This window comes from Symphodus melops, assembly GCF_947650265.1.
Source record: "Symphodus melops genome assembly, chromosome: 6".
NCBI lineage: Eukaryota > Metazoa > Chordata > Actinopteri > Labriformes > Labridae > Symphodus > Symphodus melops.
In genome coordinates this window covers 10,949,118-10,962,665 of record NC_136696.1, presented here as the reverse complement: position 1 = coordinate 10,962,665, position 13,548 = coordinate 10,949,118, and the positions used below count along the sequence as shown (strand labels likewise).

The following is a 13,548-nucleotide window of genomic DNA, read 5'->3' as shown; positions in this document are numbered from 1 at the left end:
GACCAAACAAACACGAGGGGGAGGGAAAAAGAGCTTTGATAGCAAACTGATCAATTGATTTAAGGATAAAGCGAAACCAAAATACATGCAATGAATGGAACAGCCGTGAAAGCATTTGTGCTTAACATCAAATAAACATCTTTATGAAATCATCTGATTCCTTCTGTCAAAGAATTCATACATGTTAAAGTACACATTGACTTGAGCTACCGCCTTGTTACAGAATTTCTGAAATGTACAAATAAACAACAACTAGGCTAGTATGTCTTTTCAGCATAGCTATTTAAGAGAACAGATATACTTGTTTCGTTCAGCGGAGTCATCTCCGGAGCTATCGTGGTGAGGATCAGAGTGACTTGTGATGTAATCATGTTTGAGTACTGGCACAGCTACCACACAGTCATAGACACCAATCTGCTGTGTCATCTTCTCTGCTGCCACTGAGCTGCACTTGTAGAGTTTCTCAGTCTTAAAGGGCTTGGTTGACATTTCCTTCGTTTCAAATTCTTCTTGTCAGATGTCTTATTAACTGATGTTTCTAGAGGAGGGACATGAATTGGTTTCCAGGGGATCGGATTGTAGAAGCCTGGTGATGGAAGGAATTTTTCGTAGGGACCTTAAAGAAATAAAACAAAGACAATAATAATGATGAATAACAAACATCAGCATGGTGAATAAAACTAGAGAGACAATAAAGTCAGGTGAATGTTTCAGTCCATCATTAAAAAAGTTGTACTGCTGATGCTCCTGGATTCAATAAATACATTAAAAACCATGTCCATGAATTTAACAGCTATAGCTAAAACAATGAAGCTTGTTTCCAAGATGACTGAAATAACCTTACCTGTTATGAAGCAAGGAGATTTGGGACTTGCTCTGCTTTTTTCATCTGATTTCTTTCGCCATTCCTGAAACTTCTCTTCTGCCCTACGGCGGCGATCTCTCTCCTGCTCCTCCTTCAGGACAGCTTCCTCCTGCCAAATAAAAAAGAATCAATCAGGGACACTCTGATGCAGCACATCAGTAACACAACCTTCCTAAGAGAGGACAGAATAACTTTAAAGATCCAAATAACCTTTGCCTTGTTTTCAATTTCCTTTTTTCTTTGGTTCTTCTTCTGTAGCCAGTCTTTGTATTTTTGTTGAGCTTTCTGTTCAATCTCCTTCTTCTTTTCTTGCTGCTTCTGTATCTCTTCCTCCTCTTTGCACTGTTTTAGAAATTGCTTGTTCTTCTCCTATGATTCCAAGAAAACAATAACAGAAATGTCATTGAGCAATAATACAAACAGTAACGAAAAATGATTTTCATGTGGTCTTACTTTTGTAGCAGGTGCTTACCTGTTCTCTTTTCATCTTTAACCACCCGTGGATTCTCTCCTCCATTACAATCTTTTTCTGTTCTTGCTCCCATTGTTGCTTTTCTTGTTTTTCCTTAAGTAACAGCTCCTAAATCAAAATATACAACTAATCAAGACCCAGACATGATGAAATACATATTTAGGTAGAAAAAACACTTGGGGGAGGGGGGGGGGTGTCTAAATCCTTATAAACACACACAAGCCAAACTAAAGTTCATGCTACTTTAATTTAAGTAACAATTAAGCAGGAGTGTTCCTTACCTCCTCTGTTTTCTTTTCCAATTTGAGACGTTCCTCCTTGGCTTTGTTAACCAGCCACATTTCCCACGCACTTAGAGAAGGTGAATACGCAGTCTCCACAGCTGCTCTCAACATCTGCTCCGAGGATGTTCTTGGTAGTTCACATCTATAAGTTTAAAAAAAAAAAAAAACTGATGCATACTTAAAAATGTACATTGAGGTAATTACAATGGGTCTCTATGAATCATGCAATATGCAGTTCATAAAGTACTATCTGCATAACATAGTACCGGACTGGTGAAGCTCTGAGCTTGTAGTTGTCGCTTTGGGTGGGTGAAATCTCCTGAGCAAGACTGTGATCCAGGTCTTCATCACTGTCGAAACTGTCATGATAGATTGGAGAAAGCAGAGAAAAGGTGTCTTCGTCGTCGGATAGGACGCCATCGTCTAAGCCCTTAGATGTGCGGTAGTTTTCTCTTGGCTTAGTTTTAATCGGGGTAGAGCTGAAACCCTTGGATGCAGAAGCAGGAAAGTTCGGCATCCTTCTTCCAGACATGAGCAGCCGAAATCTGCTTCCAAAATCAAACAAAGGGTGCAAATTATCAACAATATAAACACAATGTTACCCTAATACTAATCCATCCCTATCAAATAACCATATTAGTATAAACTATGGAAAATCATAGTAACTAATGTAACAACGTGTGTGACTTTGACAATTACATATGAAACAATACTGAGCAGATGATGTTTAATGTTTGTTGTTTTTTACATTTAGCAGAGTTGGGCTAACAGTTAGCGTTGTTAGCTTGGTTAGCTTTTATAGTACATAACGTTCTTAAACGGCATATTACCAACACGTTGATGACCTATCGGTGTGTGCACAGTGTCTCTAACTCTGAATGAACGTGCAACCTACCTGTGTGATAGTAGTTGAACAAAAGCTTAGCTACAATGCTTTCCACCAACGTTGCAACTGATTTCCCAAACAACTTCTTTTTTTCTCCCCCATGATGCACCGCGCCCCACGCTCATCAGGACGCTGTTACCATAACAACGCTTGACTCTTTACTTTGACATTTGTTTTGTTATTATAAAAGCTGTTACTGATATTTATCAGTCAATCGTAATACTAATATTTTACATGTTAAACTACATATTTTCCCAGCCGTTTGGAAAATCAGTCAATATCATTTTAATGTGTATGTAATGACCAGTAAACCACTAAATACTGCAAACGGAAATTTGCATTTCATTGCAGAATATGCTTCTTTAAATTAATGATTTGTTACTTTAGATAAAAAAAAGTGCAATTGAAAGAAATAATAACCCTGAATATAATTAAATATTATTTCTTATTGTACGCAATAACTATTCAATTCACTACCCAACAACTGTTTATTTGTTAATTCGTACAAACATGTTATTTAAGCCCATATATACATTGACTCTCTCTCAATCTAGAACAGTCTTTTATCTTGTGTACATACAAAAGTGTGAACCTAATAAAGTCTCGTTTTGTTCCTGAACACAAAGATGATAAAAAGCCTTTGTAGCTTCCTATCTAACATTAGGACACATTCTTAATTCATTTATTGTATCTTAACGCGGAATAGAAACTCCTAAATGACTGAAAAAAATATTTACACATCAAGCGTTGGATCTTCCTGTTGCTACCATTTAATTTAAATGTAACCGAGTATTTAATATTAAAATAACATTTAATCAGCTTTAAGTTATTAATTTCTGTTGGAAACTTTTAATAACATTATATTGAAATGTGACAGTATATTTTGATTGTTTAAAAAAACACAGTATATTCCTGTGTGTGGTTTAGTTTTGTGGGCAGGTTATATATTTATTTATTGACAGGCTTTTGGACGAACAGCCGGATCCATTAAGAAGAGGTCCTTCAGGCGTCCCCGTTGCGTAGAAACGAAAATCTGTGGGGGAATCATGCTCCAGCTACAAACTTTTCATACATGGACGTCGAAGAAAGCAGAAAAGAAAGTGACAATTAATTTTGACAGATACAAGTTATATTCAAAAGACGGTTATTGACATGTGTGACCGTTTCATTTGTTAATAATTAGCATCGAGGGAGTTTAGTAAGCGGTGCTAGCAGATTGTTAGCTAGCAGTCGATGCTCATAGATACTTTATAAAGATTCGTTTACCAAGCGGTCTATTATCTGCCATTCTCGTCTTCGTTGACTCATACTTTGTCGATGTGGAAACCTGACGACTAAATTGAAACGTATGGCAAGAAGAAGATCCACATGATGTTTAACCAAAGGCAAGCTAGCTAAGGTTTGTCTTAACCTCGGATCAGAGCTCCGTGAGTTTTCTGCCTGAGGGCTCATTGGGACATTCACGTTGCTTTATTGCTTTTAAAATCAAATATACAAGCGTTGGCTTGTGAAAAGAAAAACAGGCAGGGACATGGCTGGTGAAGGGGGCAGCATCCCTGAGTTGGACCAAATGAAGTACGATGGAGACGAACAGGTGAAGATCATCTGTCTGGGAGACAGCGCTGTGGGTAAATCTAAGTGAGTATCATCAGCTCTATTTTCTCTGTGATTAGTAATTTTGAGTTCAATGTTTTTCTGCCTTGTGTATTTATTTTTAAATAAGACTCTCCCTGTCTCTTTCTCTCTCTGAGGTTGATGGAGAGGTTTCTCATGGATGAATAGTATCCTTCAGCAGCTTTACAAAGAGTGAACTGAGTTCATTGTTAAGAGGGTCAACTTTTTTTCTTGCATAAAAATGAACTATGAAGGAAAGTGTATAGTAATACCATAGTGCTGTTATTGTTAATGTTATTAGTAATGGGGACTTAATTTTCAATATAAAAATGTGTCTTTCGGAATAGTGTATTTTATGTGATACTTATATCAAAAAGAGGTGGATGATATGTCGGATATGTTCTAAGTTGAAAGTGACTTTTTCATTATCCACGACTCACAATCTTTCATTGATTTGTTTAAATTGAAGAGTTTATTTCAAAATAAAGCTTGTATCTGTTGTCAAATTGAAGGTATCAGTAAATCAAGTAATGCCTTTATAAATGTGATGCATTTCAAATTTATATTTAAAAAGTGTCAATATGAGAACATGAAATCTTAAATTAAAATTTTAGCAGTTAAAAGTGTAATTTCCACCTAAAACGTAATTGCTTCTGATCAGCCGGACTTATTAAACATTGAAAATTGATTCATCTCACATGAACAGGGTATATAAGGGGAGATTTTTTGCCTGCCGACAAATAAAGGATTTTTTCCATTCAGGTTTTTATTCTTAACACTTTTCACAGTCGTCCCCAGCAATTGTCGACCTATGCGTTAACTCTGTACAAACACACAGCCACTGTCGGGAACAAAACTGTGTCAGTTGGTATGTACTGCATGTTGTGTGTTTTATCGTGTTCTATCATTGACCAATGAAAATAATTAAATTCAGTCTTTGAAGCAGAAAGTGTAAGGGTAGTTGTTGTTACTGATCAACAGATTTCTGGGACACAGCCGGTCAGGAGAGGTTTCAGAGCATGCATCCCTCATACTACCACAAAGCACATGCATGCATCATGGTAAGACTGTGTGACTGTGAGAAATGACTGAGCCTGACAGGAACTTACAGGGAGTTAAAAGCAGAAACAAAAAAACGACTTAAAAGCTGTTTAAAAAATCAAGTATATATCATTTCATACACATTTCTTAAAAAACAGATTCCATAGCATTTTATACAATATCCTTTTTTTCTCACCAGCTTTGCTTTGTCAAATGTAATTTTATATTCTTTTTAAGCTAAAGTCTCCTGTTCATGATGTTTGTTCCTGTAGATGGTTATTGCCTCACAGAGAAGACAGCAGGGACTACATTTGTCTTCTCTGATTACTATGTTTCAAATTGTCATTCAAGTAAACCTGTCTTCCTTCTCACAGGTTTTTGATGTTCAAAGGAAGATCACTTATAAGAACTTGGCCACTTGGTATAAGGAGCTGAGAGAGTACAGACCAGAGATACCGTGTTGTGTCGTGGCAAACAAAATTGATGGTGCTGTATATGAAAACATACTACATAGTGTGTGGTTGTTTTAAATGTGAATGTTGCAGCATGTTTTGCACCAATCTTTTGATTAGTTGTTCAACTAATTCCTGATGTGAACTTGTTTTTGTGTTAATATGTCTGCAGCTGATTTGAAGGTGACACAGAGAAGTTTTAACTTTGGGAAGAAGCAAGGACTTCCTTTTTACTTTGTATCAGCAGCTGACGGGACTAATGTAGTAAAGGTTTGTCTTTTCATTATTATCATTTTCAATTAGTCATCCACATGTTAATATCTCCATGTGTTAGACACAGTTTTATAGGTTGTGCATTATTCCAAGATATTCATGCTTTACCTATCATTAATATGGCATAAACCGTCATTATTATATATTGTATAATTTAGTATAACCTCACAAAATGGTTTGGATAACTTAAAATGCTCCTTTGTTGATAGCTCTGATTCTAACTCTCTAAACAGATGTTCAGAGAGATGATCAAGAGAGCAGTGGACTACAAGCAAAACCCCAGTGACTTCATGGATGAAGTTTTGCAAGAGTTAGAGGTACCGGCTCTGAAAACAGTGATGCGCTTTCTTTTGAGTCTGTGTAGTTATGACTGAAATATTTAAATGAAAAGATTGCATATGTTTGTGTTCTCTAAACGCCCCCCTCTGAAAAGCCATTACAAATCTTTTTTTTTTTTTTTTTTTTTTTTTTTTTTTTTTAATGAATTACCTATTATCACTCACTTTTGTAGCTATGAGGATGAATTCATACGAGTCATTATCTGTCTCAAGTCAATTTTTGTTTCTTCTCTTGTAGAACTTTGACCTGGAGAAGAAGGAAGAAAACTCTGACACAGACGGGTTGAAAGCAGGGAGTCCAGAGTTGGACTGAGAAGTGTTTACAGATCCTCAAAAACCAAGGTGTCATCTCATGGATAGTTAGCTCTTCCCTGGGGCTGATGCTGTGAATAAGTTATGTTTTATGTGAAAATATCAAAGATCTGTGTTTTGTCTTCAGTCACCTTTAGCGACTCGAGGCTGGCAGACATTTTTCAGTGAGGTTTAAAGTGACTGCCCTCCATCTCTCCTGTGACATTGAAAGGGATATAAACCCGGTGAAATAATAAGAACATGTTTTATTCTCTGGTTGACTTTGTTTTTTGTGTCCTCATTCTTACATTGTCCACCAGTATCTACTATGATATTAGTAGGCTATCAGGCTGATTGTTAAATTGTGTTTAAGAATGTGAATCCTCAAAAAGTTGCCCACGTAGAGCAAAGAGAACTTGTGATTGTGATCCAAACATGCTGCTGTTCTCCATACTTGTGTGTAGCTCCATCTGTTGGCTGCATTTATTTTTTTTGATGAAAAGTTTTACGTTTGCATCTTTGTATAATGTACCTTATAAGCAGGTATTTGTATGTATCTGACTTGCTGTGATACTTCTACAAGAGTTGTTCCATTGAAGGAGTCGGCTGCAGGGCATGAATACATACACATCATGTCCTTAATGATGGGTTTGAGGCAGTAGTGTGTGCATTAATTCACTGTTATACAAAGAACTGAACCTGTTTTCTAGAAATTGACACTCGCCAGAAAAACCATTCAATATATATGAGCTTTATATTGTACATACAATACGTGTATCTATATTTTCTATTTATACGCAACTGTTTTGTGTGTTAATTACTCACAATAAATCACACTGGAACATGTTACAGCCCTACAATTCAGTGAATTCATTTACAAGTATAACAGCAACATCAAAGACTATAAGATACAACACAATGTAATATTTAAACTGTAAACCTGCTCTGCCTATCTCTACTCGCAAAAAATACACTCAACTGACAACATGTAAACCTTATTTCATTTATACATTCACTAGCCGTGTTTGTACATTGTATATGTTGGAATGATTGACTGTTTTTTTGTATTAACATATTCAATCTCTGACCTAATTGGGAGCATCTGCAACTTTTCTGTTTAAGAATCTTGCTTTCAGATTCAAAAAACTCACTTCAGATAAAGAATGCTTTCATAGACTTTCTGATGAAAGATATTCTTGCTAATCTCTAAAATAATCAATTACAGTGTAAAATAATTTTGCAACATTTAATTAGTAAGACATTGTTTCCTCACCATACTAGATTATTATACAATGCTATAGGCTTTGGATCAAGCCTCCAGAATTTGTCATTTTATTTTATATTAATGAGGTTTTATCACATAACTTTACTGTGTAAGTAATGTTAATTAAATGTATTTAGGTTACTTTAGTCTGAAGTGCTTTTCTTTAACAAAGCGTTCTTCTGTTCAGGGCTCGCCTGGGTTGTGCATGAACCATACGATTACTCCTTACTGTAGAACAGGTTGTGTATCAGGCAGCTCTGACCCCTCTGAAGTTAACCTGCCCTTGCTCCCCATCTCACAGCCTCTTAACACAATCAATCTAATTACCAGCAGCAGCTCCAGCAGCCATTCTTCCACCACAGAGCTGCTTTCACAAACAGATGTGGCATTTTCTGACTGTTTGTAATTACCCAAAGCACTAAATAACTTCTGGACCCACCACCTGCAGGGAGAGGCATGTGGATCGGGTGCAGTGTAGACCAAGCGGCAATGGGCTTGACATGCTGATCTGCATCGGCATAAACTGGTTCTCAGCATGTCAAATGTCACCTCTCTGGTGGGGAAGAAAACAGCCGGTGTGGGTGTTGAGCGCTTACAACTTGATTTAGTTTGGTTCACTTCAACCAAATTACTAGTAGACTGTTTGAGAGGTTCACTTTCTTTAGGATAGTATGCAACATTCTCTACTGCACGGTCAAGCTAGGCGAGGATAACTACCTGGCTGCAACAGTCAACCTGTGCTTTATAGGAGCCAGTAGGCCCTACACAAGCCCCCGGCTGAGCTGAGCAACCATAGGCCTAAGATCCTTGATCAATTTTGTAGTCGTGTCATCAGATCTGAGGCCTTATGTCTTGTGTCAGGAGCTGGATCTGGAGGAGGGGGGGGCCGCTGGAAAGACCTGGTTAACCTAATTGTATACTGCGGGTGAACTGGGAACTTTTGGCAAAAGACTCTGTCCATGAGGCCTTTAACTAAGACCTCTGGAAGTATTCTCGTGCATCCCAGGGGAGGTTGGGGCTCTGTACATTGTTAGGCTATCTTGTCTGAGTGATAAGTTCTCTCAGAAAATAGCCTGGGCTCTTAATGAGAGATAGGGTGAGTTAGCCGGAAGTAGCTAGAAATAGAGAGGCTGCTCTTTCACATCTAAAGAAGCCAGTTATTGTAGTTTAGCATCTGATTAGTGTGTCTGATGGTTGCCTCCACCGGACAAAGATTTCTTGTTTGGTAAAATTAAAGTATTAAAGTATGTACTTTAATTTTTGGTCAATTTTGGTTTCCTGTGCCATTCAACAAATGATTACGGGCACTAAAAAACTGAATATCAATAATTGTGTTTGTGTTAGTCTTTCTTGCTTTTATATATATATATATATATATATATATATATATATATATATATATATATATATATATAAAATAAAATAGATCATTATTTGTTTCAATCACTGTCATAACCAGTAAAAAGAAATTCTCACATGAGCTTTAAGTGCCACTTGTCTGAAAGAATCCCCGATGAACAAGCAACTGCCACATATCTTTGTCTTGTTGGTTATAATAGAAATATTCCTGGAAGCTCTCTAAATTGCTCCCACCGATCACTCCTGTTGGACACAATTCTGCATGATGTATCAGATCCCTGTGAAGTTCTGAGTAAAATCATGACTCAGGAGGACGGTCACTCAGCAGCACGAGCAGGAAATAAGAAGGTGTGTCTGAATCTACGTGTCTGCAAAGTCACACCAAAGTGAAGGATTCCAGCTCTGGCCTCTGATTCTCTAATTCTGACAGAGCAGGAGTCAGAGCTCAGCGTGGTCCAGTCCTGGCTGCATCCAGTCAGCCACACAGCCAGTCAGCCGTCCCGCTGGTCCAGTGTCATGGTGACAGAGGATTTTCAGAGACTGCCAGAGGGCAGAGGAAAACCACGCAGACTGTCTCAGACCCCACGTCCAGACGAGAGATCACAGAGGAAGTCCCGCAAGAAGCTTCAGGTCATCATATGTGTCCTGCTTGTGGAACTGTTTGAGAGGTTCACTTTCTTTGGGATAGTATGCAACATGATTCTCTTCTGCACGGTGAAGCTGGGCTATGATTACTACCTGGCTGCAACAGTGAACCTGTGCTTTATAGGAGCCAGTACCCTGACCCCTGTGCTGGTTGGCTGGTTTGCAGAAACCTGTTTGGGAAGGACTAAAGTGCTCTATTTGTGTGCTTTCCTCCATTTTTTTGGTAAGACATAATATTCAGGCTAGTTAGTCCATGTTTGATGCAGTAAGATTTATAAAGTATGAACGTATAATTTGTTAAAAACTTTATTTCTTGACTGACATTTTCATAGCCAAATCCTGGAGTGCAGCTGTTTTTTTTTTTTTGTAACAAATTAACTGGATACACAATTGTTAGGTATATGAATCATATAACCTTATTTGTAAGCTCATTTAGCATGTAATTAGATTTAACTGCCCTTTCTCCCCACCATATTTCCCAGGCACAGCCATGCTGCCCGTGGTGGCTTTCCCGTTTGAAGATTTCTACATCGACACTCATCACATGACACATCAGTTGGAGCCGCGAGAGCAGCAGATCTTGTTCTACACCGGCCTCCTGGCCGCAGCTCTTGGCATCGGTGGCATACGAGCAATCCTCTGTCCAATGGCAGCCTACAGCCTGCAGAGCTACAACCAGCATCAGCTCCTGTCATTCTTTAACTGGTCAGTTGGTGATGAGGTCTAAAATGCTCCCCATTTGCCATATTTAGCTACCCTCCAAGCAGTCATTAGGTATTGCTACAAAAATCAGTTTCATTATCATTTAAAGACATTTTATTGGAAGTTAAAGTTCATGTCAATTTTCCCACAAAAAAATTGTTCAGATATTCTCAGCACCTTTTCTTTTATATATTAGATGTTTCTGTACAGATTAGATGTTTTTGAATAAATAAATAGTTTACTAGTAATCAAACCATTAGATTATTATTTATATTGCATACCACTGGCTACTGGAAAAACATAAGAATTAAACAACAAAATTGACTTGTTTCTTCCATGGTTTTCTAGACATTGGTTTAGAGACAAGGGGAGTTTGAATTTACCTGCTTATTTGAATTTCAAATGGAAAGTAATCAAATATTTAACAACTGCCTGTAATCTTATGTAATGTGACACAATATCAAATGCTTGTGTGCTGTCAGGACGTCAAAACGTGGTGTTAAAGTTAAGATATGATTTTCATGTTTTTGGTCAATTTTTAAATTTTTTGAAACTCTTAGCAAACACTTGGTTTATGCTAAATTTCAGAGATGTTAAATAGTTGTCAAGTTATTTCACAAAAAGTTAAGGGACAGTTTTTGGGCAGCATGACAAGTACAGGTAAAGATTCATAAAATGTGTGATTGTCCATCCAGTTATAAATGATCTCTGCAGTTGAACTATTAACTTGCCACGTATGTTTTATTTATGTTCAGGTTTTACTGGTTGGTCAACCTGAATTCTACAGTAGTTTTTCTGGGCATTGCTTACATCCAGCAATCTGTAGGCAAAAATCTTGGCTTCCTTATCCCCTTTACGTCTGTGCTGCTGGCTCTGATCGCCATACATATGATGAGGAACAGACTCACCTTCAAACCCAAGAAAGGTAACAGATAAAATGAGAGAGAAATTGAACAGATGTTCGAATACGGTTATAAAATACTGTGCGCACAAACCTAAATTAAGAATTTCTTATGTCTTCTTTTGTGTCCATCATAGGTGGATCGCTGTTAACCACACTGGGAGTTTTTTTTAATTCTTTAAAAATGTGCTGTCTCTATTATCGCCACCTGAGTGGAGATGTAGCATCCTGGCTGGATCGGGCCAAAGAGAACAATGGTGGCCGATACAGTGAAACACATGTGGAGAATGTCAAAGTCCTGGCCAAGCTCTTCCCTCTGTATGGACTCCAGCTGCTGTACAGAGCTTGCATCACACAGGCAGGTCAAAGAACGTAGCTATAACAAGTCTTCAACATAAACTATTGAGAAGGATGCTCATGTTAACAACATGTTTCGTATAGATTCCCTCAGGTTATTACATACAGACCATGAATTCAAACCTTCACCTGACTGACCTTCTGTTGCCCATCGGTGCCATGAATGTTATCAGCATTGTGCCTCTGCTGCTCTTAGCCCCGCTGATCGAATGTGTGACCACCTTGTACCTCTCCATGGGAAAAACTCCTATGGCACCAGCGACAGTCATCAGTGAGTATGACTATGCACACATCCACTGCAAGGTACCACCTTCACTTTCACTTACATCTGCTTATGTCCCTTTTCTTTTCTGTGTCTGTCATCCTCCCCCTTTTGACCAATAAGTGTTCTTCAGCCCTGTCTTTCATCACCCCTCCCTGTCCATCCTCCAATTCCAGCTTTGGGCCACGTGTGTGCCACTCTGTCTGTCCTGGTGGCAGGTTTGTCTGAGCTGCAGAGGAAGTCCTATCCCCAGGTGGAACAGACTCTGTTGGGGAAAGTCCTGCAAGTGTCGTCCATGCCGTGTTTCCAGCTGGCTCCTCAGTACATCCTTCTCGGTCTGGCAGAAGCTCTCGTCACCCCTGCATGTGAGTGACTGACTCTCGGCCTTCAGAAGTAAAATGGGTGCTGATCTTACATTGCATATCCTGCCCCAAATGAAAGCCTCACTGGTAAATAAAACAACATGACTGGAGTGAGAAAATCACAGATGCGTGCTGTTTCTGCCTTTCTCACAGGTTCCCTCATATCTTTCCAGCTGACCCCTAATCACATCAGAGGGATCTCCTTGCACTTCCTTACTCTGTCGTATGGAGGTGGCTGTTTCCTTGGGGCTTTCATTATTCAGCTAGCACACGCTCTCTCTGGCGGTAAAATTATAAAAAATAATGCATTCTTTTTTTGTAATAACTTAAGAGATTGCAGTTTAATTGCATTCATTGGCATTCATGCTGATTAAACTCCAGTGGTAATTAATTTCAGGTAACTTCTATCCAAACACACTGCATGATGGGAATCTGGAGAGGTTCTTCTTCCTCCTTGCTACACTCATGGCTATAAATACTGTAGTGTTTTGGAGCATGTCTTACAGGTACAGTGAAATTTCGAACTGCCAAGTGTATGAGATGTCATGTTATGGCTAATAATAATCAACTTTTTGTGGTGCAACAATGCTTATTTCAGCGGGAATGTGTTTCTAAAACATTGACACACAAATGATATAGTTTAAACACATAAATGTGTTTTCTTGTTGTCCTTATGTTGTGCAGGTACATAGACCTGAGTGTGCAGGGTAAAGCTCTCACAATCAGCCCTCTGACTGAGAAGCTGCTACGTTACAAGGCCTGTCTGCGGTTCTACGACACTGTGGAGCACTCCTACACACACGCATCTATTGAATCTATTATTTGATCTGTGGTATTGAACAATCTGAACTGTTTTATTAGTGTCTTTATTATGATGATGTCCTGTAAGTGGCGCTGGCGCTGCATGTTACAATGTCAAAATCTATGACATTAATTTGTGGGCTTAACTGTTCAAATAAAGTACTTTAATTGTACTTGTGTGTTTGTTTGTTTATGCAATCATTATGTTTTTGCAATTTTTAAACAAATATATTCCTTACTCTTAAGGCATAACAGAAAATAAATTATTATAGCACAGTGGGTCTTACAATGATACTATAATACTAGTTTAGATTTATATAGCGCCTTTCAAGAAACCTAAGGACGCTTTACACTCATAGAAAGCAGGCAGTAATAGGAT

The 13,548-nt window shown here is 38.2% G+C and overlaps 3 protein-coding genes across 5 annotated transcripts; 2 read left to right on the top strand and 1 right to left on the bottom strand.

Annotated features, from left to right (window-relative positions):
- Positions 1–114: 114 nt before the first annotated feature.
- On the bottom strand, positions 115–2,647 carry ccdc34 (coiled-coil domain containing 34). The gene is made up of 7 exons (XM_079346612.1): positions 2,517–2,647; positions 1,888–2,166; positions 1,619–1,763; positions 1,338–1,445; positions 1,076–1,234; positions 845–974; positions 115–616 (listed from the first exon to the last, which is right to left on the bottom strand). The coding sequence occupies exons 2-7, from the start codon at positions 2,151–2,153 to the stop codon at positions 423–425; spliced, it is 1,002 nt and encodes a 333-aa protein (XP_079202738.1). The 5' UTR covers positions 2,154–2,166; positions 2,517–2,647; the 3' UTR covers positions 115–422.
- Positions 2,648–3,488: 841 nt separating this feature from the next.
- On the top strand, positions 3,489–7,363 carry rabl2 (RAB, member of RAS oncogene family-like 2). Of its 3 annotated transcripts, none has more exons than XM_079346620.1 (9): positions 3,489–3,906; positions 4,031–4,145; positions 4,259–4,288; positions 4,910–4,989; positions 5,103–5,182; positions 5,537–5,675; positions 5,787–5,884; positions 6,121–6,204; positions 6,464–7,363. In XM_079346620.1, the coding sequence occupies exons 2-9, from the start codon at positions 4,039–4,041 to the stop codon at positions 6,536–6,538; spliced, it is 693 nt and encodes a 230-aa protein (XP_079202746.1). In that variant the 5' UTR covers positions 3,489–3,906; positions 4,031–4,038; the 3' UTR covers positions 6,539–7,363. The 3 variants fall into 3 exon arrangements, with proteins under 3 accessions (XP_079202746.1, XP_079202747.1, XP_079202748.1); XM_079346621.1 differs by having other exon boundaries at positions 4,006–4,145; XM_079346622.1 differs by having other exon boundaries at positions 3,493–4,145; positions 5,537–5,648.
- A 2,457-nt stretch (positions 7,364–9,820) lies between these two features.
- On the top strand, positions 9,821–13,342 carry slc15a5 (solute carrier family 15 member 5). The gene is made up of 9 exons (XM_079346613.1): positions 9,821–10,007; positions 10,267–10,489; positions 11,242–11,411; positions 11,525–11,745; positions 11,829–12,015; positions 12,183–12,371; positions 12,522–12,653; positions 12,766–12,874; positions 13,053–13,342. Exons 1-9 carry the CDS (start codon positions 9,836–9,838, stop codon positions 13,192–13,194), a joined length of 1,545 nt encoding a protein of 514 aa, XP_079202739.1. The 5' UTR covers positions 9,821–9,835; the 3' UTR covers positions 13,195–13,342.
- The last annotated feature ends 206 nt before the right edge of the window (positions 13,343–13,548 follow it).

Excerpts from the sequence above, each read along its gene's own strand:
- ccdc34 (XM_079346612.1), bottom strand. The coding sequence starts at position 2,153 with ATGTCTGGAAGAAGGATGCCGAACTTTCCTGCTTCTGCATCCAAGGGT. Across the intron at positions 1,446-1,618 it reads TGGAAAAGAAAACAGAGGAG|GAGCTGTTACTTAAGGAAAA; the intron begins GTAAGGAACACT and ends ATTTTGATTTAG. Across the intron at positions 617-844 it reads ATCTCCTTGCTTCATAACAG|GTCCCTACGAAAAATTCCTT; the intron begins GTAAGGTTATTT and ends TATTTCTTTAAG.
- rabl2 (XM_079346620.1), top strand. The coding sequence starts at position 4,039 with ATGGCTGGTGAAGGGGGCAGCATCCCTGAGTTGGACCAAATGAAGTAC. Across the intron at positions 4,990-5,102 it reads GAACAAAACTGTGTCAGTTG|ATTTCTGGGACACAGCCGGT; the intron begins GTATGTACTGCA and ends ACTGATCAACAG. Across the intron at positions 5,885-6,120 it reads ACGGGACTAATGTAGTAAAG|ATGTTCAGAGAGATGATCAA; the intron begins GTTTGTCTTTTC and ends CTCTCTAAACAG.
- slc15a5 (XM_079346613.1), top strand. The coding sequence starts at position 9,836 with ATGATTCTCTTCTGCACGGTGAAGCTGGGCTATGATTACTACCTGGCT. Across the intron at positions 11,412-11,524 it reads CACCTTCAAACCCAAGAAAG|GTGGATCGCTGTTAACCACA; the intron begins GTAACAGATAAA and ends TGTCCATCATAG. Across the intron at positions 12,016-12,182 it reads GGCACCAGCGACAGTCATCA|CTTTGGGCCACGTGTGTGCC; the intron begins GTGAGTATGACT and ends CTCCAATTCCAG.